Source organism: Pseudophryne corroboree, chromosome 8 (assembly GCF_028390025.1).
Source record: "Pseudophryne corroboree isolate aPseCor3 chromosome 8, aPseCor3.hap2, whole genome shotgun sequence".
NCBI lineage: Eukaryota > Metazoa > Chordata > Amphibia > Anura > Myobatrachidae > Pseudophryne > Pseudophryne corroboree.
In genome coordinates, this window is record NC_086451.1 from 485,362,325 (window position 1) to 485,388,454 (window position 26,130).

Here is a 26,130-nt window from a genome sequence, read left to right on the forward strand (position 1 = left end):
CCTGATGTAACCGCTGTACCTGGGAAGTGGCAGAACAGGCTGAGCGAGTCATTGATTCTCTGCGCAGTCCCCTGGTGGGAGAGTCGGAGCTCTGTGATATCAGTAGTGCAGCCGGCTCTGAGGGGCCACGGTCCTGTCCCCCTGACCGGCCACGCAGTGCTCAGTGATAAAGGTGTAAATGCAGTTATCTGGGAGTACCACCATGTCAGATCTCCGTTCAGTGCCTGCATCCGCTGTATGGCTTATGCCCATTTGGGGCTGATGGTTTTTATTTCAGTGGCCTCCAGATTCCGCTTTTCACTTGTTCCCTGGACACCTCCTTATTGGTGTATTATCTGAAGGCTGTGGGGCTGAGCTGTGTAAATAGCTTTAGCATAAAGGCGTCACAGTGTGCGGCCAGGCTTCCCGCTTGCTGACGCACGGAGCCCACGTTAGCTGTACAGAACCTCACGTTAGTATAAGGTAGTAAATCTGTATCCGTAGCTACCCACACATCCACCTCCGAATCAGTAAGTGCCCCCTGCTGGCACCCTGGCTTCTGAGTGTGCACTCCGGATCCCTGAGGGCATACTCCCTCTAGGTACATAGACCACAAATAGTGTATCGCATACTCGCAGCGACTGAGCGCCATCTGCAGCCCTGTGCTTGCACTACACCCTCTCTGTGCATGTACAGGTATGTCTGCTGCATGTACATATAGGCTGCACAGTTTTTGTTTGATTGCTCTCAGAGCTTGCACTTCTGATGTACGCACGGAGGCCAGAGAAAGCCGCTGTATCCCATAGTAACAGACTGTCAGGGAGTAATGATTGCTGTAAGTGGAGAATGTAACATCTGAGCTCCCGTCACTTATAAGGAAATTGTGTGTTGTAAAAATATCTGAAAAGATGCAGTTCTAATAGTTGACACATTTCATCATACTTAGGTTATTTATCAATGAGTCTTGGGGATGGGGGGGGGGGGGTAGGTAGGTAATGTGTGATTCGGGTGTGTCTGCCCGATTTCATTTAACTTTTTTTAAGCACAACAACTTCGTATGATTACCCTACAGAGCGCGGAGCAGAATCGCAGCGCGCATAATGTTACTTTCCTCCTGGGTGTTCTCTGTGAAATATCTTCCGTTCCCTTTTGCAGAATTTCACGTTTAGATTTTGACTGTTGGAGATATCGGCACTACAATGTTCTTTCATTCTGATGTGTTCAGTATTACAATGAATATAGGGTGGCCTAATTGGGGATATTGCCACCTGTTTTATTGACTCCCGGTTACTATGAGCAACTCCGCAGGTTGTGGTGTTACGTTAGGATGCCAGAGACCGTGTGGGATCATTTCACAGGTGTATTGGTAGATTCTATGCATGATGATCCCGTTACAGAGATCCCAGAATACCAAGCACTTCCGATACAGTGTATCGCAGAAAGGAAATAAGCGTAACCGTTTCACAAATACTGCAAGCCCCTCCCCTAAGTCTGTTACTTACCGGCTGAGGGCCTAATTCAGACCTTATCACGAAAGCAAAATCTTTCTCTAATGAGCAAAACCATGTGCAGTGCAGGTGGGGCAGATATAACGTGCAGAGAGAGTTAGATTTGGGTGGGTTATATTGTTTCTGTGCAGGGTAAATACTGGCTGCTTTATTTTTACACTGCAATTTAGATTTCAGTTTGAACACACCCCACCCAAATCTAACTCTCTCTGCACATGTTACATCTGCCCCACCTGCAGTGCACATGGTTTTGCCTATTGGCTAACAAATTTGCTGCTACTATCAGGTCTGAATTAGGCCCAATGTCTGCTTTTGGCAAGAACAGTTATATTTATTACTACAATTACCCCGGAGATATCACAGATAGTGTCACTCACTTTAAGGGGAGTTATTCACAGTTGTTGGCAAACCAAAAGAGCACACTAATGGGCAAAACCGTGTGCACTGCAGGTGGGGTAGATGTAACATGTGCAGAGAGAGTTAGATTTGGGTGGGGTAAATTGTTTCTGTGCAGGGTAAATAGTGGCTGCTTTATTTTCTCTTACGTCCTAGAGGATGCTGGGGACTCCAAAAGGACTATGAGGTATAGACGGATCCGCAGGAGACATGGGCACACTAAAAAGACTTTGACTGGGTGTGAACTGGCTCCTCCCTCTATGCCCCTCCTCCAGACCCTAGTTAGATTCTGTGCCCAGGGAGACTGGACACACACTAGGGGAGCACTCCTGAGTTTCTCTAAAAGACTTTGTTAGGTTTTTTATTTTCAGGGAGACCTGCTGGCTACAGGCTCCCTGCATCGTGGAAAAGAGAAATTTGATATACTACCCACTCAAAATACCACAGCGGCTGGGAGGGGTTTGTCAGACCCCACAATAAGATAAACAATATGCAAAAAGGTACCAGCGCTAAGAGTTGTATCACCAATTATTCAATAAGTCAAATACCACTGGATCAGTTATAGTATTTAAAATTGAACATGATTATCACACACATTAAAAACGTGAGAATAAAAAATATTATCCATACAAATAAAAATAAGGATAAAAATTGGCTCGGAGGTAATAATTGATTCAAATTGCTGATAAGGACCCAACCATTATTTTAGTGATCCCGGACTTATTAAAGTGCAGATTTCTTCCTCCTTAGATTATTATGCAGTCAGCTGGTAATACCCTTATTAGTACCTCTTACACAGTTCCATATAAAGATGGTATCAATTGCTCGTCTGTGTAGATATTCAAGGGGTTTCCATATTCTTGTTGGTTATGCTGAAAAGGAGTGGTTTTTAAAGGTCTGGTCCTTGGAAATCCAAGTAGGCAGAGAAGTCCTTATCTGGATCAAGCTGGACAAAGGTTGGGATTCCACAGCAGTGCCTTAACGCGTTTCTCTGAGCCAGGTCGCTCAGCTTCTTCAGAAGTAAACCTCAGAGTCATTATGAGCCATTTTTATACCTCACTAATAGGTGATTCACATTGCAGCTGTGTTTATTTTAATTAAATTAACTGATCCAGAGTTAATAATAAAAATCATCATCTATTTCCAAGAAGGCAGTCCTAAAATTATCACCACAAGTTTAGTTATACATGATTTTAAAAGAAAATGATCATTTAAACAAACATAAAAATAGCGGTCATGTGACCTTATTTTACATTCACCAGCAGTTCTCATTATGAAGTCAGGTGTGTTCAGCCCACTGATAGGTCCTGTGGTTCAGTGATCGCAAAATACGCGCTATGGCGCGTTTTTACGCGCTACGGGCAGAGAGGGACTCGGATTTTAAAAGTGAGCGGGTCCCGCAGGACGCGCTGTTTTTCGCTGACCGTCGCATACAGCCAATAGAAATCCCCAAGCCCTGCCTCACCAGCCAATAGCCGCCGGCAGCGTCTCCCAATGCAAGCGCCACCTCAGACGTCTGTCCCTCCTCCCTACCCTGCCTCCAACCCATTGAATGTGCAGCTGGAAACCGGGCGGGGACATCACGATGACGGGTATGTTAGATGCAGGAGGGAGCCGAGGAGAAGGAGAGGAGCGTCTTCACCACGGGCAGCCCGGTGGGTCTGCTGCAGAGAACATGAGCTGGGGCCAGCGGAACATCTCAGTGCGGTCGAGGACACCACGACCGCAAAGTATCAAGAGGTCAGAGCGCTGCAAGCGGGCTCAAGAAGAGAGCGCGGGGTCTGGGATCAACGAGACAATCTGATGGTTCACAGACATGCGGGTGGTTACTAGCGAGTGATCAATCTACAGTTTCACATACATGCGGGTGGCTGTCACCAGTGATAAATAATGCGACCTGGGGGAATGGTGTTAAATCTTTCGTTTCACGAACGTGTGGGCGGGCCTTTCTTATATGTATTTAATGGCCAATACCTGCACATTATACCTGTGAGGGTGCAGGCGGGAAACTAGGTGCACTTCCTGTTACTCTGCATCTTATTCCCCCAGCGTCCATTCCACTCCCAACTACTAATGCATACATCCTGCCCCCTGCTACCACTACTGCACCTATCCTGCACCTATCTTACCCCCTGCTACCACTACTGCACCTATCCTAGCACTACTGCACCCATCCTGCCCCCTGCTACCACTACTGCACCTATCCTGCACCTATCTTACCCCCTGCTACCACTACTGCACCTATCCTAGCACTACTGCACCCATCCTGCCCCCTGCTACCACTACTGCACCTATCCTGCACCTATCTTACCCCCTGCTACCACTACTGCACCTATCCTAGCACTACTGCACCTATCCTTCCCCCTGCTACCACTACTGCACCCATCCTGCCCCCTGTTACCACCACTACTGCACCTATCTTACCCCCTGCTACCACTACTGCACCTATCCTACCACTACTGCACCCATCCTGCCCCCTGCTACCACTACTGCACCTGTCCTTCCCCCTGCTACCACTACTGCACCCATCCTGCCCCCTGTTACCACCACTACTGCACCTATCTTACCCCCTGCTACCACTACTGCACCTATCCTAGCACTACTGCACCCATCCTGCCCCCTGCTACCACTACTGCACCTATCCTGAACCTATCTTACCCCCTGCTACCACTACTGCACCTATCCTAGCACTACTGCACCCATCCTGCCCCCTGCTACCACTACTGCACCCATCCTGCCCCCTGTTACCACCACTACTGCACCTATCTTACCCCCTGCTACCACTACTGCACCTATCCTACCACTACTGCACCCATCCTGCCCCCTGCTACCACTACTGCACCTGTCCTTCCCCCTGCTACCACTACTGCACCCATCCTGCCCCCTGTTACCACCACTACTACACCTATCTTACCCCCTGCTACCACTACTGCACCTATCCTACCACTACTGCACCCATCCTGCCCCCTGCTACCACTACTGCACCTGTCCTTCCCCCTGCTACCACTACTGCACCCATCCTGCCCCCTGCTACCACCACTACTGCACCTATCTTAACCCCCTGCTACCACTACTGCACCTATCCTACCCCCTGCTACCACTACTGCACCTATCCTACCCATGCTACCACTACTGCACCCATCCTGCCCACTACCACTGCTGCACCTATCTTACCCCCTGCTACCACTACTGCACCTATCCTACCACTACTGCACCCATCCTGCCCCCTGCTACCACTACTGCACCTATCCTGCACCTATCTTACCCCCTGCTACCACTACTGCACCTATCCTTCCCCCTGCTACCACTACTGCACCCATCCTGCCCCGTTACCACCACTACTGCACCTATCTTACCCCCTGCTACCACTACTGCACCTATCCTACCCCCTACCACTACTGCACCCATCCTGCTACCACCACTACTGCACCTATCCTGCCCCCTACCACTACTGCACCCATCCTGCCCCCTGTTACCACCACTACTGCACCTATCTTACCCCCTGCTACCACTACTGCACCTATCCTACCCCCTGCTACCACTACTGCACCTATCTTACCCCCTGCTACCACTACTGCACCCATCCTGCCCCCTGTTACCACCACTACTGCACCTATCTTGCCCCCTGCTACCACTACTGCACCTATCCTACCCCCTGCTACCACTACTGCACCTATCCTACCCCCTACCACTACTGCACCCATCCTGCTACCACCACTACTGCACCTAACCTAGCCCCTACCACTACTGCACCTAATCTAAACCCTACCACTACTGCACCCATCCTGCTACCACCACTACTGCACCTATCTTACCCCCTGCTACCACTACTGCACCTATCCTACCCCCTGCTACCACTACTGCACCTATCCTACCCCCTACCACTACTGCACCCATCCTGCTACCACTACTGCACCTATCCTAACCCCTACCACTACTGCACCCATCCTGCTACCACTACTGCACCTATCCTAACCCCTACCACTACTGCACCCATCCTGATACCACCACTACTGCACCTATCCTACCCCCTGCTACCACGTCACCTATCCTACCTCCTACCACTACTGCACCCACCCTGCTACCAGTACGGCACCTATCCTACCACCTTCCACCTCTACTGCACCCATTCTACCCCACATACCCACACAGTGCCCATTATAATATAAACACCCCCATACTGCTCAGTATTCACACCCCCATAGTGACCATCATATGCACACCCCAATACCGCACAGTGTCTATTATACACCCCCCACAGCTCTCATATCACTCTATACCCACACAGTACTCATTAATACACACTTACAATGCTCATAGCACCCTCTATTACCCACACACACCTGCACAGTGGCCATCATACGCACAACCCATGCCCACACAGTGCTCATAATACACCCCAACCCCCCCCCCCCCCCCCCCCACACACACACACACACACACACACAGCGCCTAGCATATGGGTACTCAATACCCACAGTGACCAGGATACATCCCCCCATACACAGTGACCAGCATACATAAAATCCCATATCCACACACAGTGCTCAGCATAGACACAATTGCCACACCCACACAGTGCTCAGCATACACACAAACAATCCCCAAACCAAAGCAGTGCCCAGCATACGCACCAACCCCATACTCAGACAGTGCCCAGCATACGCACACACCTCGTGTTATAGCGGTAGGGCTTCAAGAAGGACACGGAGAAGCTGATCTTAAAAGTTGACGGGGAGCAGGAAGCACCGAATCCTCGGTACTGATGCCTCCCTACCCCTAACACTGCCTACAGCACTACCTGCACCTAACCCCCTACTTGCCTCCCAATACTGCCATAACTGCTATCTACCATGTTGGGTGGTCTAATGCTATGTGGGGAGGCATAAGGGGAGCTCAAAAGCATACATTGCTATGGGACCCAGAAACTGTGAAGTAGGACCCCAATTTTTTAAAGTGAGGGGTCCCCGGGACCCACAATTTTTTCTGCTCGGCGCGATCACTGGTGGTTCCCACGTTGCATTAGGACACCCACCTGTATGAAGGGCGGGTGCACCTGTGTTACGCTCCACCGTGCGTTGCCACATCCCACGGACTCCGTTACCGGAAGTAGTCCGTGGGACGCACGGTTGGAACGCACCCAATGCATTGTGGGACTCCGTCACGTGCCCCGGAGTGGACACGTGATCGGACCCATCGAGCGGCTCTTCTGATTTTCTGTTGTTAGGATACTTTCTGAATAGGAATGATCCATACTGGTGTTAACAATACATAGAGATCATTTCATTATTCATTCTATGAATTCACTGAAACGTAGTGTAATAATATAAATAAAGGATAAAGAATAATATAGAGGGTAATATTCATTTTGTGCTTATATGCTAAAAGAATCTATTATTATAAAGATAGCAACATTGACTATACAGTGTATTATTTACTTATCTAAATATAGTAGAGTATGTATTAGGAATAATTAGACAAACTCAGTTCTATATTAGATAAATACATTAGAATCCATATAGAATTAAATAGATGTATAAATACATACATACAGAGGAGGGAGGTTTTTTCACCTTACATACCAACATAGTTAATACTAATCACATATGTACATATATACATAAAGTATAGTTATGGTAAATTACAACTTTCATATCATGGAATTAATTTCCATGTTCTCATTTAACCCATCCGGGTGTAGGGAGTTAAATTGTAACATCCAAAAAACTTCTCTTTTACAGAGATTAATGTACCTGTCCCCCCCTCTTGTAGTGGGTTGTACTGATTCTAAAGCTAGGAGTTTTAAAGTGTCAGGATTACCACCATGTTTTTCACAGAAGTGTCGTGATACACTATGTTTCATATATTTCCTGAGTATATTTCTTCTATGCTCTAAAAAGCGTATTTTGAGTGGTCGAGTCGTCCGTCCTATATAAGGAAGATTACAACTACATAGCAATAAATATATTACATAGGATGAGTTGCAATTAATAAAAGTTTTTATAGTATACATCTCTTTTTTTATAAGGTATCTCTATTTGTATTGTTTTTCTCTCAATATATTTACATGTGGTACATTTATTGTGACCACATTGGAAGAAACCGGATGGCCTTTCTATCGAGGTTAGCCAATTAGATCCCTTGGTCTCATTTGTTTCCTCTTTTGTGTCTCGCAAATGGCTAGGAGCTAACATCGATTTCAGAGATTTATTTTTCTTATATATAACCCTAGGGGTGGGTGGAAGTATAGATCCCAATACATTATCATGTCTTAGTATTTTATAGTTTCTTTTTATGATATTTTTAATTTCTCCTGCACATGAGTTGTATTTACAGATAAATGATAAACCATTATACTCCGATTTTATTTTTTCGTTACCATCCGCATTATACCTTTTTAATAATCTTTTTTTTATATTGTCTAGTAAGAGAGTACTCCTATCTAAATCACGAACCTCTTGTAATGCATTTTGTAATAAGTTGTCTGGGTATCCACATTTCCTAAAGGATTCGATAAGAGTATCTGCCTGGCGGTCAAAGGTATCTAATTTTGTACAGTTTCGACGTATTCGCATTAATTGGCTTTTGGGTATATTCTGCTTCCATGGCTTATAATGTGAACTGTCATAACTGTCCCTGCATCGTGGGACTGAGAGGAGAGAAGCAGACCTACTTCTGCTTAGTTCAAGGGCTCTGCTTCTTAGGCTACTGGACACCATTAGCTCCAGAGGGTTCGATCACTTGGTGCGCCTAGCTGCTTGTTCCCGGAGCCGCGCCGTCACCCCCCTCACAGAGCCAGAAGATAGAAGCCGGGTGAGTATGAGAAGAACAGAAGACTTAAGTGACAGCAGAAGACTTCAGTAACGGAGGTACAGCGCAGCGGTCACGCTGCGCTCCATGCTCCCACACTCCAACGGCACTACAGGGGCGCAGGGGGGGAGCGCCCTGTGCAGCAGTTACTGAGGGGCTTTTTTACACTGCGCAGAGACATAATCGGTGCCCGGGCACCATGTACGATACCCCTGCCAGTATAAATATTTTCAAATTCGAGCGGGACTACAACGCGCCGGGAAGGGGCGGGGCTTAGCCGCACAGCTCACCAGCGCCATTTTCTCTCTTCACAGCCGCTGCAGAGACGCTGGCCCGGACCTCCAAGCTCCTTACAAGTACAAGGGAGCAAAACGGAGGGAGGGGGGGGGGTCACAGGCAATTTGGTGCTTTATATGTTATATTGTGCAGCGCAAACAACATATATTATTTGTAGTATATGGGCGCTGGGGTGTGAGCTGGCACACTCCCTCTGTGTTCTTTCTGCAGGTTTCCCTGTGGGTCTGTCCCCTTTCTTTGGCCCGTGTGGGTGTGTCGGTACTGCGTGTCGACATGTCTGAGGCTGAGTGGTCCTCTCCGGAGGAAGTTACTGGGGGCGCAGAGAAAGATGTGGGAATGACACTGTCGGCACAGCCGACTGCTGGTTGGGTGAATATGTTGAGTACACTGAATGCAAATGTGGCGTTATTGTCTAAGAGGCTGGATAAATCTGATTCTCAGACTCAAGCATGGAGGAAATCCATGGAGGACGCTTTATCTCAGGTGCAGACCACTTCAGGGTCACAAAAACGTTCATTTACCCAGATGGCAGATACCGACACAGACTCTGATTCCGATGTCGATTTCAATGAGGCTACTTTACATCCAAGGGTAGTTAAGAGTATTCAGTACATGATTGTGGCTATTAAAGATGTTTTACATATCTCTGAGGAACCTGCTGTTCCAGACACAAGGGTTTGCTTATTTAAAGGGAAAAAGCCTGAGGTGAAGTTTCCCCCCTCTCATGAACTGGCATATCCTTTCCCCTCTGACGACAGGTAGAAATGGGAGTCGTCTCCCAATGTGGACAAGGCTCTATCCCGATTGTCCAAGAAGGTGTCGCTTCCGTCTCCTGACACGGCTACTCTCAAGGATCCGGCGGATCGCAAGCTGAAGACGACATTGAAGGCCATTTTCGTTAATACTGGTGCATTGCTCAGACCTGCTGTGGCGTCGGTGTGGGGGAGTAGTGCTATTGCTAAGTGGGCTGATAATTTGGCTTCTGATATGGATACCCTTGATAAGGATAACATTCTTTCGACTCTTGGTTATATCAAGGACGCTGCAGATCATCTAAAGGATGCGCCGAGGGATGTGGGCCTCTTGGGGTCGAGCCAATGCCATGGCGGTCTCGGCCAGGAGGGCGCCGTGGACTCATCAATGGAATGCTGATGCCGACTCCAAGAAAAATATGGAAGCTCTTCCTTTTAAAGGTAGTGTCTTGTTTGGTGATGTTCGTGCTGGCCTGGTGTCTACCGCTACTGCGGGCAAGTCATCTTTTCTTCCTCATGTTCCCGCACAACAGAAAAAGGCGCCCCATTATCAGATGCAGTCCTTTCGGCCTAATAAATACAAAAAAGGAAAGGGCTCGTCCTTCCTCGCTTCAAAGGGTAGAGGAAGGGGAAAGAGGTCGCCTGCCGTGTCAGGCACCGAGGACCAAAAGTCCTCCCCCGCCTCTACCAAGTCCACCGCATGACGCTGGGGCTCCCCTGCGGGAGTCCGTGCCGGTGGGGGGCCGTCTCCGATTCTTCAGTCAGGTCTGGTTTCAATCGGCCCTGGATCCTTGGGTCTTAGACATAGTGTCCCAAGGGTACAAACTGGAGTTTCAGGAGATACCACCCCCCCGCCGCTTTTTCAAGTCGGCCCTTCCAGTTTCTCTTCCAGAAAGAGGAGTAGTAAATGCTGCGATACAAAAGCTGTGTCAACAGAGGGTCGTTGTGCCGGTTCCCCCGTCCCAACGGGGTGAAGGGTTCTATTCGAGCCTCTTTGTCATGCCGAAGCCGGACGGCTCGGTCAGACCGATTCTGAACCTAAAATCCCTCATTCCATACTTGAAAATTTTCAAGTTCAAGATGGAATCTCTTCGAGCTGTGATCTCCACCCTAGAAGGGGGGGATTTTATGGCGTCAGTCGACATAAAGGATGCCTACTTAAACGTCCCGATATATCCTCCTCATCAGGCCTTCCTGAGATTTGTGGTGCAGGATTGTCATTACCAATTTCAGACGTTGCCGTTTGGGCTTTCCACGGCCCCGAGGATTTTCACCAAGGTAATGGCGGAAATGATGGTACTCCTTCACAAGCAAGGGGTCACAATTATCCCGTACTTGGACGATCTCCTGATAAAGGCGAGATCAAAGGAACAGTTGCTAAGAAATGTGGATCTCTCCCTGTCTGTTCTGCTACATCACGGTTGGATTCTAAATTTGCCAAAGTCTCAGTTGATCCCGGCCACTCGGCTGCCCTTCCTGGGCATGATCCTAGACACGGAGCTACAGAGTGTGTTTCTTCCGGCGGACAAAGCTCTGGAAATACAGACCATGGTCAAGGAGTTTCTGAGACCGACAAGAGTGTCAATTCATCAATACACTCGAGTGCTAGGGAAGATGGTTGCGGCTTATGAAGCCATTCCGTTTGGCAGGTTTCATGCCCGGGTGTTTCAGTGGGATCTGCTGAACAAATGGTCAGGGACTCACCTGCACATGCACCGGAAAATAAGTCTATCTTCCAGGGCCATGATTTCTCTCCTGTGGTGGCTGCAAGGTTCTCACCTTCTAGAGGGACGACGATTCAGAATCCAGGACTGGGTCCTGCTGACCACAGATGCAAGTCTCCGAGGCTGGGGCGCAGTCACGCAAGGAAGAAGTTTCCAGGGAAAATGGTCAAGCCAGGAATCTTGTCTCCACATAAATGTTCTCGAGTTAAGAGCCATTTACAACGGCCTCCTGCAAGCGAAGAACCTTCTTCAGGGTCTCCCTGTCCTGATCCAGTCGGACAACATAACAGCGGTGGCGTACATAAACTGCCAAGGCGGAACAAGGAGCAGGGCGACAATGGCGGAGGCCACAAGAATTCTCCGCTGGGCGGAACAGCACGTGAGCGCTCTGTCAGCAGTCTACCTCCTGGGCTTGGACAACTGGGAAGCAGACTTCCTCAGTAGACACGATCTCTATCCAGGAGAGTGGGCTCTTCATCAAGAGGTATTTGCAGAAGTGACAAGGCGTTGGGGAATTCCTCAGATAGACATGATGGCATCTCGCCTCAACAAGAAGCTTCCAAAGTATTGTTCCAGGTTGAGGGACCCCCAAGCCAGTGCAGTGGATGCCCTGGTAACTCCGTGGGTGTTTCAGTCGGTGTATGTGTTCCCTCCGCTTCCTTTCATTCCAAAGGTGTTGAGGATCATAAGGCGAACAAGGGTTCAAGCAATACTCCTCATTCCAGATTGGCCACGGAGGGCCTGGTATCCGGATCTTCAGGAATTACTCGTAGAAGATCCTTGGCCGCTTCCTCTAAGAGAGGACCTGTTACTGCAGGGGCCCTGCGTGTTTCCAGACTTACCGCGGCTGCGTTTGTCGGCGTGGAAGTTGAACGCCAAATCCTAGCTCGGAAAGGTATTCCTGGTGAGGTCATCCCCACTCTCCTTAAGGCTAGGAAGGAGGTCACGGCAAAACATTATCATCGTATTTGGAGAAAGTATGTGTCGTGGTGTGAAACCAAAGCGGCTTCTGCGGAGGAGTTTCACTTGGGTCGTTTCCTCCACTTTTTGCAGGCAGGCGTGGATGCGGGCCTGAAATTGGGTTCCATCAAAGTGCAGATTTCGGCTTTATCTATTTTCTTTCAAAAAGAATTGGCCGTCCTTCCTGAGGTTCAGACTTTCGTGAAGGGAGTGCTGCATATCCATCCCCCATTTGTGCCACCCGTGGCGCCGTGGGATCTTGAAGTAGTGTTGCAGTTTCTTATGTCTCACTGGTTTGAACCTTTGCGAAAGGTTGAGTTAAAGTTTCTCACTTGGAAAGTGGTCATGCTTTTGGCCTTGGTGTCTGCCAGACGAGTGTCCGAATTGGCGGCTTTGTCTCACAAGAGCCCATATTTGATTTTTCATGTGGATAGAGCGGAATTGAGGACTCGTCAACAATTACTTGTCACGATCCGGGTATCTGGACGCCATTTCTTACCCATCAGATGCCTCCTAAGGCTGGCTCAGCGCTCCAGGACCGGATCCCATCTGTTATCCTGATGTTTACATTCCTGTATCCTCTCCTGTCACTCTGAGACGCGGTCACAGTAAACGCCATATTACACCTGGCATGGCGTCTCCCGCGGCCTCCGCCGCCGTCCCTGAGCTTCTGCATGCAGAGTGTCTGAGTGGCGATTACGTCAGCCGCGGCCTCCGCTGTGTCCGCGTGGTTGGATGTGCACCTGTCAGCTTGGCGTCTCCGGTGGCCGGCGCCGCCATTACTGTTTTCATTACCACATGGATTACAAACCAAACTTCCCTCCAAGTGTCTGCATGGGCGCAGCCATCTTGGATTTTGTCAGCTGATCATTTCCACCAATCTGTTCTCAGTATTGATAATCTGCATAATTGCCTAGCCAATCCCTTCCTTGCTGCAGGTATAAATACACTGTGCCTGAGCAAGGAAGGCGTCAGTGCTTTGGTTGTCAAACCTAGTTCCTGTTTGTCTCTCTCCTGTGATTGTCTTCCAGGTTCCAGCTCCTGTCTCAAGACTTCCACCATAGAGACCCGCACCAGCATTCCACCTGCGGTGTAGCCTGACTCTCCGATCCATTGTGGATTCATCTGTTTCCAGCTACAACATTACCTGCTTCCAGCAGAGTACAGCTTCTCTTAAAGGGCCGGTGTCCTTTCTACAGTTTACCACTCTCCACCGGTATTATTATTTCTCCGCTCTCAAACTCTACATTTCATTCATATTGCATCGCTCTCAAACTTCATTTATTATTTAACTGGTTCCAGCCAGTATCCACTCCGTGCCAACATCTGTCTGGTTCCAACCAGAACCCACAGCAGCTATTTTGATTACAGCAGTCCAGCTTTCCCTGGAACACCAGCTGATACGATCCTGGGCTTTCTTCATTTCTACAGTCAGGCCTGGTAAGGACTTTCCAACTCGCAGATAATAAGAACTGTCTCATACTACCAGAGCTCTGTGGCCCCTGCCCCTGTAGTACCCAGGAACTGTATTATTTCTCTGCTGATTTTATGTTTCTTTTACTGCTACTGTGATGCATGGAGTTTGTCATAAATAAACATCATTGACTTTTATTCAAGTTGTCGTGGTCACGCCTTCGGGCGGTTCTTCTACATGTCACTTACATGTCCAGGGGTCTGATACAACCTCCCAGGTTCCGGTACATCTCAGCCCCTACAACTGAGGCTGCCTCCCGTCAGCTCAGGCCCTCAGTTGTGACAGTAAGCACTGACCTAATGAATCCAGCCGGAGACCAGGATCAAGCGGCCAGGCCGATGCAAGAACTGGCAGCCAGACTAGAACATCAGGAGGCTGCACAGGGCCACATCATCTGCTGTCTCCAGGATTTCTCTACTCGGCTGGATGGGATTCAGACAACTCTCCGTGGATCAGGCGCGTCTGGTGCGTCAACCACAGTGACTCCAGCTATAACCCCACCCACCTTACCCATTTCTGCTCCACGTCTTCATCTTCCAACGCCAGCAAAATTTGACGGATCTCCAAGATTCTGCAGGGGATTTCTCAACCAGTGTGAGATTCAGTTTGAGCTACAACCTGGCAATTTTCCCAGTGACCGTACAAAAATTGCCTACATTATTTCTCTTCTCAGTGGCTCAGCCCTTGATTGGGCATCACCGTTATGGGAGAGGTCCGACACCCTGCTATCTTCCTACACTGCCTTCGTGTCAACATTCAGGCGCATCTTCGACGAGCCAGGCCGGGTAACCTCGGCTTCATCCGAGATTCTCCGTTTACGCCAGGGGTCACGTACTGTAGGACAATATCTGATACAGTTCCAGATCCTGGCATCCGAACTGGCATGGAACGACGAGGCCCTGTATGCTGCATTTTGGCATGGCTTATCTGAGCGTATTAAAGATGAGTTAGCTACCAGAGACTTACCCTCCAAGTTAGATGAGCTAATCTCACTTTGTACGAAAGTTGATTTACGTTTCAGAGAGAGAGCAACTGAGCGTGGAAGATCATCTGCTCCAAAATCTTCTGCTCCTCCTCCTCGCCAACTGTCACCAACTAAAGATGAGCCCATGCAAATTGGCCGTTCCCGTTTAACTCCTGCTGAGCGCCGAAGACGTCTCTCCGAGTCTCTCTGTCTTTATTGTGCAGCTCCGTCTCACACCATTAATGCCTGTCCCAAACGTCCGGGAAACTCCAAATCCTAGCTCGCCAAGGAGAGGGCCGGCTAGGAGTAATGATCTCCTCTCCATCTCCTCAAGATTGTAATCTCCCAGTCTCGCTTCAAGTTGCTCAACGTTATCGGAACGTCATTGCCCTCCTTGATTCCGGAGCAGCTGGGAACTTTATTACCGAAGCCTATGTTAAACGGTGGTCCCTACCCACCGAGAGACTTCCTTCGTCCATTTCTTTAACTGCCGTGGATGGCAGCAAAATTTTTGATGCAGTTATTTCTTTAAGGACTCTACCAGTTCGTCTGAGAGTGGGAGTTCTTCATTCCGAACTTATTTCTTTTTTAGTGATTCCAAGAGCCACACATCCTGTGGTCCTGGGCCTTCCATGGCTCCGTCTTCACAATCCTACAATTGATTGGACGACTACGCAAATCCTGGCATGGGGTTCCTCCTGTGCTGAGACATGTTTGTTTAAAGTATTGCCTGTCTGTTCTTCCTCCCCCAGGTCGTCTGATGTTCCACCTCCTCCATATCAAGATTTCACGGATGTGTTCAGTAAAGCTTCTGCTGATATCCTTCCTCCTCATAGAGAATGGGACTGCCCGATTGATCTCGTTCCAGGGAAGGTTCCACCTCGAGGCCGAACTTATCCGTTGTCTCTGCCTGAGACGCATTCTATGGAGGAATACATTAAAGAGAACCTAGCAAAGGGGTTCATTCGACCTTCTTCTTCCCCAGCCGGCGCAGGCTTCTTTTTTGTAAAAAAGAAAGATGGTGGTCTGCGGCCGTGCATCGACTACAGAGGTTTGAACGACATTACCATCAAGAACCGTTATCCTTTACCCCTGATTACTGAGCTCTTTGACAGAGTTAGCGGAGCTACCATCTTTACAAAGCTGGACTTGAGAGGTGCATACAATCTCATCCGGATCCGTGAGGGTGACGAGTGGAAGACCGCCTTTAACACCCGTGACGGACATTATGAGTACCTCTTCATGCCCTTCGGATTGAGCAATGCTCCAGCTGTCTTCCAGCATTTTGTCAATGAGATCTTCAGAGACATTCTATACCGTCATGTCGTGGTCTATCTAGACGATATCCTCATTTTTGCCAACGATTTAGAGGAACATCGTTTTTGGGTTAAAGAGGTTCTGTCCCGTCTCCGTGTCAATCATCTCTATTGCAAATTAGAGAAATGCGTCTTTGAAGTCAAGTCCATTCCGTTTCTAGGGTACATTGTGTCCGGTTCCGGACTAGAGATGGATCCTGAGAAACTACAAGCAATCCAAAATTGGCCGATACCCTTAACCCTCAAAGGGGTCCAGAGGTTCTTGGGGTTCGCCAACTATTACCGAAAGTTTATACGAGACTTTTCCACCATTGTGGCGCCTATTACTGCTTTCACTAAGAAGGGTGCTAACCTGTCCAAGTGGTCTGAAGAAGCCATGCAAGCATTTCATCTTTTAAAACAAAGGTTCATCTCTGCGCCTGTTCTGAAACAGCCTGACATCGACTCTCCTTTCATCTTAGAGGTGGATGCCTCCTCCGTTGGAGTAGGAGCGGTGTTATCTCAGAGGGCTAAAGATGGCCATTTACACCCTTGCAGTTTCTTCTCCCGGAAGTTCTCCCCAGCTGAGCGCAACTATGCCATTGGCGACCAGGAGTTGCTAGCCATCAAGCTCGCTCTAGAAGAGTGGAGGTATCTGTTGGAGGGAGCTTCTCATTCAATCACCATACTTACAGACCACAAGAACCTTTTATATCTGAAAGGCGCACAATGTCTCAACCCTCGTCAGGCCAGATGGGCACTTTTCTTTTCCAGGTTCGACTTTAAACTCCAGTTCTGTCCGGGCTCTCAGAATCGCAAGGCCGATGCCCTTTCCCGCTCATGGGAGCAAGAAAATGAGTCAGAGTCTTCAGACAAGCATCCTATTATAAATCCGTTGGCATTCTCCACGGTAGGGATGGACTCTACGCCCCCATCAGGGAAAAGTTTTGTGAAACCGATGCTAAGGAAGAAGCTCATGCATTGGGCCCATGCTTCCCGTTTTGCCGGACATACAGGTATCCAAAAAACCCTGGAGTTTATCTCTAGGTCCTATTGGTGGCCAACTCTGAAAAAGGACGTCTTGGAGTTTATTGCATCTTGCCCAAAGTGTGCTCAACATAAGGTATCCCGCCAGTCGCCTGCGGGGCAACTGGTTCCACTATCTGTTCCCCGTCGACCTTGGACCCATTTGTCGATGGATTTTATTACAGATTTACCCATGTGCAACAAGTTCAATACCATCTGGGTGGTAGTTGACCGGTTCACCAAGATGGCACACTTCATTCCTCTCACCGGTCTTCCGTCAGCTTCCAAGTTGGCTCAAGTATTCATACAAGAGATCTTCCGACTCCACGGTCTTCCTGAAGAAATTATCTCAGATCGAGGAGTTCAATTCACAGCCAAATTCTGGCGAAGTTTATGTCAAGTCCTTCAAGTCAAGCTAAAGTTTTCCACGGCTTACCATCCTCAGACCAATGGTCAAACCGAGAGGGTGAATCAGGACTTGGAAGCCTTCCTCCGCATCTATGTGTCCTCCTCTCAAGATGACTGGGTTCAATTACTTCCCTGGGCCGAGTTCTGTCATAACAACCAGTATCATTCTTCATCTGCTTCAACACCATTCTTCACTAACTTTGGATTCCACCCTAAAGTCCCTGAGTTCCAACCGCTTCCAGCAACTTCTGTTCCCGCAGTGGATATCACCTTGCATCAGTTTGCCAATATCTGGAAGAGCGTACGATCAGCTCTGCTCAAGGCATCGTTCAGGTACAAGAAGTTTGCGGATAAGAAGCGTCGAGCAGTTCCTGCTCTCAAGGTGGGTGATCGGGTATGGTTATCCACGAAGAATTTGAGGTTAAGAGTTCCCAGTATGAAGTTTGCACCTCGCTATATCGGTCCTTTCAAGATTGAACAAGTCATCAATCCTGTTGCTTACAGACTCCAGTTGCCTCCCTTCTTAAAAATACCCAGGACATTCCATGTTTCCCTGTTGAAACCGCTGATCTTGAATCGGTTTCATTCCTCACTTCCTCCAACTCCGAAAGTCCAAACTCAACGAGGCGTTGAGTATGAAGTAGCCAAGATCCTGGACTCACGTCACCGTTACGGTCAACTACAATATCTTATTGACTGGAAGGGTTATGGCCCTGAGGAACGTTCATGGACCAATGCTTCTGATGTCCATGCCCCTGCCTTGGTCCGGAGATTCCATTCCAAGTTTCCTCAAAAGCCAAAAGAGTGTCCTGGGGCCACTCCTAAAGGGGGGGGGGGGGTGCTGTCACGATCCGGGTATCTGGACGCCATTTCTTACCCATCAGATGCCTCCTAAGGCTGGCTCAGCGCTCCAGGACCGGATCCCATCTGTTATCCTGATGTTTACATTCCTGTATCCTCTCCTGTCACTCTGAGACGCGGTCACAGTAAACGCCATATTACACCTGGCATGGCGTCTCCCGCGGCCTCCGCCGCCGTCCCTGAGCTTCTGCATGCAGAGTGTCTGAGTGGCGATTACTTCAGCCGCGGCCTCCGCTGTGTCCGCGTGGTTGGATGTGCACCTGTCAGCTTGGCGCCTCCTGTCTCCGGTGGCCGGCGCCGCCATTACTGTTTTCATTACCACATGGATTACAAACCAAACTTCCCTCCAAGTGTCTGCATGGGCGCAGCCATCTTGGATTCTGTCAGCTGATCATTTCCACCAATCTGTTCTCAGTATTGATAATCTGCATAATTGCCTAGCCAATCCCTTCCTTGCTGCAGGTATAAATACACTGTGCCTGAGCAAGGAAGGCGTCAGTGCTTTGGTTGTCAAACCTAGTTCCTGTTTGTCTCTCTCCTGTGATTGTCTTCCAGGTTCCAGCTCCTGTCTCAAGACTTCCACCATAGAGACCCACACCAGCATTCCACCTGCGGTGTAGCCTGACTCTCCGATCCATTGTGGATTCATCTGTTTCCAGCTACAACATTACCTGCTTCCAGCCCAGCTTCCAGCAGAGTACAGCTTCTCTTAAAGGGCCGGTGTCCTTTCTACAGTTTACCACTCTCCACCGGTATTATTATTTCTCCGCTCTCAAACTCTACATTTCATTCATATTGCATCGCTCTCAAACTTCATTTATTATTTAACTGGTTCCAGCCAGTATCCACTCCGTGCCAACATCTGTCTGGTTCCAACCAGAACCCACAGCAGCTATTTTATTTACAGCAGTCCAGCTTTCCCTGGAACACCAGCTGGTACGATCCTGGGCTTTCTTCATTTCTACAGTCAGGCCTGGTAAGGACTTTCCAACTCGCAGATAATAAGAACTGTCTCATACTACCAGAGCTCTGTGGCCCCTGCCCCTGTAGTACCCAGGAACTGTATTATTTCTCTGCTGATTTTATGTTTCTTTTACTGCTACTGTGATGCATGGAGTTTGTCATAAATAAACATCATTGACTTTTATTCAAGTTGTCGTGGTCACGCCTTCGGGCGGTTCTTCTTCATGTTACTTACATGTCCAGGGGTCTGATACAACCTCCCAGGTTCCGGTACATCTCAGCCCCTACAACTGAGGCTGCCTCCCGTCAGCTCAGGCCCTCAGTTGTGACATTACTGCCGAAGGTGGTTTCTTCGTTTCACATAAATCAACCTATTGTGGTACCTGTGGCTACGGATGCTGTGGCAGTCCCAAAATCTCTTGATGTCGTAACTTTCGTAAGAGCTTTGAAAATTTATGTCGCCAGAACGGCTCTTGTTAGGAAAACGGAGGCTCTGTTTGTCCTGTATGCTTCCAACAAGATTGGAAATCCTGCTTCCAAGCAGACTATTGCATGCTGGATTTGTAATACGATTCAGCACGCTCATTCTTCGGCTGGATTGCCGTTGCCGAAGTCTGTAAAGGCCCATTCTACCAGGAAGGTGGGCTCTTCTTGGGCAGCTGCCCGAGGGGTCTCGGCACTTCAACTTTGCCGAGCAGCTACGTGGTTGGGTTCAAACACTTTTGCTAAGTTCTATAAATTTGATACCCTGGCTGAGGAGGACCTCATGTTTGCTCAATCGGTGCTGCAGAGTCATCCGCACTCTCCTGCCCGGTCTGGAGCTTTGGTATAGACCCCATGGTCCTTTTGGAGTCCCCAGCATCCTCTAGGACGTAAGAGAAAATAGGATTTTAATACCTACCGGTAAATCCTTTTCTCCTAGTCCGTAGAGGATGCTGGGCGCCCGTCCCAGTGCGGACTGTTCCTTGCAGTTGTATTGATACTGGTTATTTTCGGTTACACGAGGTTTGTGTATCCGTTATATTCAGCTTGTTGCTGTTGTTAGTTCATACTGTTACCTGGTATTCCTGCTGATCCAGTTGTACGGTGTGTGTGGTGTGCGCTGGTATGTATCTCACCCTTAGTGTAACAAAAATCCTTTCCTCAAAATGTCCGTCTCCCCTGGGCACAGTTCCTAGAACAGGTCTGGAGGAGGGGCATAGAGGGAGGAGCCAGTTCACACCCAAAGTCTTTTTAGTGTGCCCATGTCTCCTGCGGATCCTGTCTATACCCCATGGTCCTTTTGGAGTACCCAGCATCCTCTATGGACTAGGAGAAAAGGATTTACCGGTAGGTATTAAAATCCTATTTTTACACTGCAATTTAGATTTCAGTTTGAACACACCTCACCCAAATCTATGTGACCAGAGGCTGTGATGTAAACGCTGAGTCCGTAATGTAACCGCTCTGTCCCTTAACTCTCCAATCAGAGCATCTCTTCAACTTGAAATTTGCAGCTAAAGAACTCAACCGAAATGCCAAAAAATGTGAAAAAGAAGAAAAGACGGAGAAAGCCAAAATCAAGAAGGTGAGACGTGACCGGTACCGAGGTGTTCTGTGGTCTTTTACTGCAATTCACGGCAATCTGCCGCATACTAAACCGGCCTCCGTCCACAATATGCCAGAACTAAGGGCCCCTCGGGTGCGTCTCTGAGGCTCCCATCTCTGCCTGGAGACGTCGTACAGGGCACGGGAGTATATGGCCTGTCCGTGACCCAACGCCATACCCCTTTCCTGACGTGATTATGCCTGCCCCTGAGCTAGGTTGTAATCACCTGGGATGGAATTCCCCCTATACTGATACCCCGCCGCCCCCCCCCCCCCCCCCCCCCCACCCACACGCTTCCATTGCACCCATGTGATTTGTGTGTTATTGGAGGCTTCATGTTTCTTGTGCTTATTATTCTCTCTTTGCATTTTTTTACTCTCCAGGCAATTCAGAAGGGGAATACAGAAATCGCACGGATCCACGCAGAGAACGCCATCCGACAGAAGAACCAAGGGATAAACTTCCTGCGGATGAGCGCCAGGGTGGACGCGGTAGCAGCGCGAGTACAGACTGCGGTCACTATGGGCAAGGTGGGTGGTCTTGCCTCGGAGCGGGACACACTGTTGTGCTTTTACTATGGTGATATAAATAATCCCCTGATCTGAGGGGTCCGGGGATCTTCCTCTGTGCTGAGGGGATCACTGATGATGAGCAGAAGGCCTGACTTGCGGGCAGGGGTCATGTATATTGGGGCGCAGAGCCATACAGAAGCACCAGATTCACCCCCACAGAGGAGGTTGCAGAGAATTAGTCATTTCCGTTTATAATACGGATTTTGCAATGTCCAGTTGGACGGTTTTTATGTAGATGTTTAATGGTTAGGACATGACGCCCTGGTTGTACGTTGCAGGTGACGAAGTCGATGGCGGGCGTGGTGAAATCTATGGACGCGACACTGAAGAGTATGAACCTGGAGAAGGTATGAGCCGCGCTCCCCCCTCTGTGTAGTAACCATCGTGTCTCTGTCTAACTGACTCACTCACTGTCTGCAGATCTCCGCCTTAATGGACAAGTTTGAGCACCAGTTTGAGACCCTCGATGTTCAGACGCAACAGATGGAAGATTCAATGAGCAACACAACTACGCTAACTACCCCACAGGTCAGTGATGATAGTGACCCCACTAACTACCCCACAGGTCAGTGACCCCACTAACTACCCCGCAGGTCAGTGACCCCACTAACTACCCCGCAGGTCAGTGACCCCACTAACTACCCCGCAGGTCAGTGACCCCACTAACTACCCCGCAGGTCAGTGACCCCACTAACTACCCCGCAGGTCAGTGACCCCACTAACTACCCCGCAGGTCAGTGACCCCACTAACTACCCCGCAGGTCAGTGACCCCACTAACTACCCCGCAGGTCAGTGACCCCACTAACTACCCCGCAGGTCAGTGACCCCACTAACTACCCCGCAGGTCAGTGACCCCACTAACTACCCCGCAGGTCAGTGACCCCACTAACTACCCCGCAGGTCAGTGACCCCACTAACTACCCCGCAGGTCAGTGACCCCACTAACTACCCCGCAGGTCAGTGACCCCACTAACTACCCCGCAGGTCAGTGACCCCACTAACTACCCCACAGGTCAGTGACCCCACTAACTACCCCACAGGTCAGTGACCCCTCTAACTACCCCACGGGGCAGTGACGGTACAATGACCCCACTAACTACCCCACCCACGGGGCAGTGACGGTACAATGACCCCACTAACTACCCCACCCACGGGGCAGTGACGGTACAATGACCCCACTAACTACCCCACGGGGCAGTGGTGGCACAGTGACCACACGCTGAGCTTCATTTGCAGTCAGGGAGAGAGCCCAGATAAAGGGACAGGTGTAGGAACTGCTGTCATTGCAAATACACTTATTACCCAGATATTTGTGCATTGAGATTTGCAGTTGAGCTGGTATGCGGCCCTCCCCACACTCATCACCAGAACCTGCTGTTACCACCTCAGCAGAGATCGTCCTGTAGCCCCTCCCCACACTCATCACCAGAACCTGCTGTTACCAGTACCACCTCAGCAGAGATCGTCCTGTAGCCCTCCCGACACTCGTCATCACCAGAACCTGCTGTTACCACCTCAGCAGAGATCGTCCTGTAGCCCTCCCGACACTCGTCATCACCAGAACCTGCTGTTACCACCTCAGCAGAGATCGTCCTGTAGCCCTCCCGACACTCTCATCACCAGAACCTGCTGTTACCACCTCAGCAGAGATCGTCCTGTAGCCCTCCCGACACTCGTCATCACCAGAACCTGCTGTTACCACCTCAGCAGAGATCGTCCTGTAGCCCTCCCGACACTCGTCATCACCAGAACCTGCTGTTACCACCTCAGCAGAGATCGTCCTGTAGCCCTCCCGACACTCTCCTCACCAGAACCTGCTGTTACCACCTCAGCAGAGATCGTCCTGTAGCCCTCCCCACACTCATCACCAGAACCTGCTGTTACCACCTCAGCAGAGGTCGTCCTGTAGCCCTCCCCACACTCATCACCAGAACCTACTGTTACCACCTCAGCAGAGATCGTCCTGTAGCCCTCCCGACACTCGTCATCACCAGAACCTGCTGTTACCACCTCAGCAAAGATCGTCCTGTAGCCCTCCCGACACTCGTCATCACCAGAACCTGCTGTTACCACCTCAGCAGAGATCGTCCTGTAGCCCTCCCGACACTCGTCATCACCAGAACCTGCTGTTACCACCTCAGCAGAGATCGTCCTGTAGCCCTCCCGACACTCTCATCACCAGAACCTGCTGTTACCACCTCAGCAGAGATCGTCCTGTAGCCGTCCCGACACTCTCATCACCAGAACCTGCTGTTACCACCTCAGCAGAGATCGTCCTGTAGCCCTCCCGACACTCGACAAAGCCCTCCGCCGAGGAATGCTCCCTCTCTCCCTCCCTCCCTCTCTCCCTCTCTCCCTCCCTCTCTCCCTCCCTCTCTCCCTCCCTCTCTCCCTCCCTCTCTCCCTCCCTCTCTCCCTCCCTCTCTCCCTCCCTCTCTCCCTCCCTCTCTCTCCCTCCCTCTCTCTCTCCCTCCCTCTCTCTCTCCCTCCCTCTCTCTCTCCCTCCCTCTCTCTCTCCCTCCCTCTCTCCCTCCCTCCCTCTCTCCCTCCCTCTCTCCCTCCCTCTCTCCCTCCCTCTCTCCCTCCCTCTCTCCCTCCCTCCCTCTCTCTCTCTCCCTCCCTCTCTCTCTCCCTCCCTCCCTCCCTCCCTCCCTCTCTCCCTCTCTCCCTCCCTCCCTCTCTCCCTCCCTCTCTCCCTCCCTCTCTCCCTCTCTCCCTCCCTCTCTCCCTCCCTCTCTCCCTCTCCCTCCCTCAGCTGAAACCCAGGGGTGATGCACTCTTCAGCAAAGGGTATCTAACGTGTCCATCTGCCTGACATCCGATGCTTGTCAATCCCTGCCGCTAGTAGCGTTTCACAAAGCTGGAATAATATCGCCATTATCCTACAGCAAGTTTCCCATTTTATTTGATATCACTACCAGTATTGGGGCTTACAGACCTTTTTAGATTGTGAGCTCTTGTCGTGCACAAACCTAGATTCCTGCGGCTCCTGTAGAGACAGCAGACCACACACAGCCTGACACCATCTTTCCGGAGACCTTTCCTATGTACCTTATCAGAATATTACCAGTCTCTGGCTGTGACGTCGGTAGATGGGGGATAAAAGCCATTGATAAATGGAGTAATGTAACCTTCCGTGTTCTTGCTGTGAGAGTTCTGCAGTGTAAACCGGGGTTCCCGCTGTGATGTAATAACGTGGTAGTGGTGCATGTGTATGTAATAGGATTTCTCTGACGTCCTAGTGGATGCTGGGAACTCCGTAAGGACCATGGGGAATAGACGGGCTCCGCAGGAGACTGGGCACTCTAAGAAAGAATTAGGACTACTGGTGTGCACTGGCTCCTCCCTCTATGCCCCTCCTCCAGACCTCAGTTAGACTCTGTGCCCGGCTCGAGCTGGTTGCACACTAGGGGCTCTCCTGAGCTTCTAGTAAAGAAAGTATTTATTAGGTTTTTTATTTTCAGTGAGATCTGCTGGCAACAGACTCACTGCTACGAGGGACTTAGGGGAGAGAAGCGGACCTACCTGCTTGCAACTAGCTTGGGCTTCTAGGCTACTGGACACCATTAGCTCCAGAGGGATCGAACACAGGCCCAGCCTTGGTCGTCCGGTCCCGGAGCCGCGCCGCCGTCCCCCTTGCAGAGCCAGAAGCAAGAAGAACGTCCTAGAAATCGGCGGCTGAAGACTCCGGTCTTCATTAAGGTAGCGCACAGCACTGCAGCTGTGCGCCATTGCTCCCTATGCACACCACACACTCCGGTCACTGATGGGTGCAGGGCGCTGGGGGGGGCGCCCTGGGCTGCAATTAGATTACCTTACATTGGCAAACAGCACATAATATAGTCTAATAAACTATATATGTGCAAAAATCCCCTGCCATAATATTAATATAAGAGCGGGAGAAGCCCGCCGAAAAGGGGGCGGGGCTATCTCCCTCAGCATACTGGCGCCATTTCCTCTTCACAGCTCCGCTGGAAGACAGCTCCCCAGGCTCTCCCCTGCAGTTTCCAGGCTCAAAGGGTAAAAAAGAGAGGGGGGGCACTAAATTTAGGCGCAAACTGTATTTGTATAGCTGCTATAGGGAAAATCACTTTGTGTTAGTGTAAATCCCTGTTATATAGCGCTGTGGTGTGTGCTGGCATACTCTCTCTCTGTCTCCCCAAAGGACTTGGTGGGGTCCTGTCCTCAGCCAGAGCATTCCCTGTGTGTGTGCGGTGTGTCGGTACGGCTGTGTCGACATGTTTGATGAGGAGGCTTATGTGGAGGCGGAGCAGGTGCCGATAAATGTGATGTCACCCCCTGCGGGGTCGACACCAGAGTGGATGGATATGTGGAAGGTTTTACACGACAGTGTCAACTCCTTACATAAAAGGTTCGATGACATAACAGCTGTGGGCCAGCCGGCTTCTCAGCCAGTGCCTGCCCAGGCGTCTCAAAAGCCATCAGGGGCTCAAAAACGCCCGCTACCTCAGACGGCAGACACAGATGTCGACACGGAGTCTGACTCCAGTGTCGACGAGGACTAGACTAATGTACATTCCACTAGGGCTAT

The 26,130-nt window shown here is 49.9% G+C and overlaps 1 protein-coding gene across 1 annotated transcript in view; it reads left to right on the forward strand.

Annotated features, from left to right (window-relative positions):
• CHMP1B (charged multivesicular body protein 1B) overlaps positions 1–26,130 on the forward strand; it is a 36,499-nt gene that overhangs the window by 2,037 nt on the left and 8,332 nt on the right. The window contains exons 2-5 of the mRNA XM_063938414.1: positions 20,887–20,984; positions 21,389–21,535; positions 21,856–21,924; positions 21,998–22,105. Of these exons, the coding sequence (XP_063794484.1) occupies positions 20,887–20,984; positions 21,389–21,535; positions 21,856–21,924; positions 21,998–22,105 (422 nt within the window). The remainder of the gene's footprint in view (positions 1–20,886; positions 20,985–21,388; positions 21,536–21,855; positions 21,925–21,997; positions 22,106–26,130) is intronic.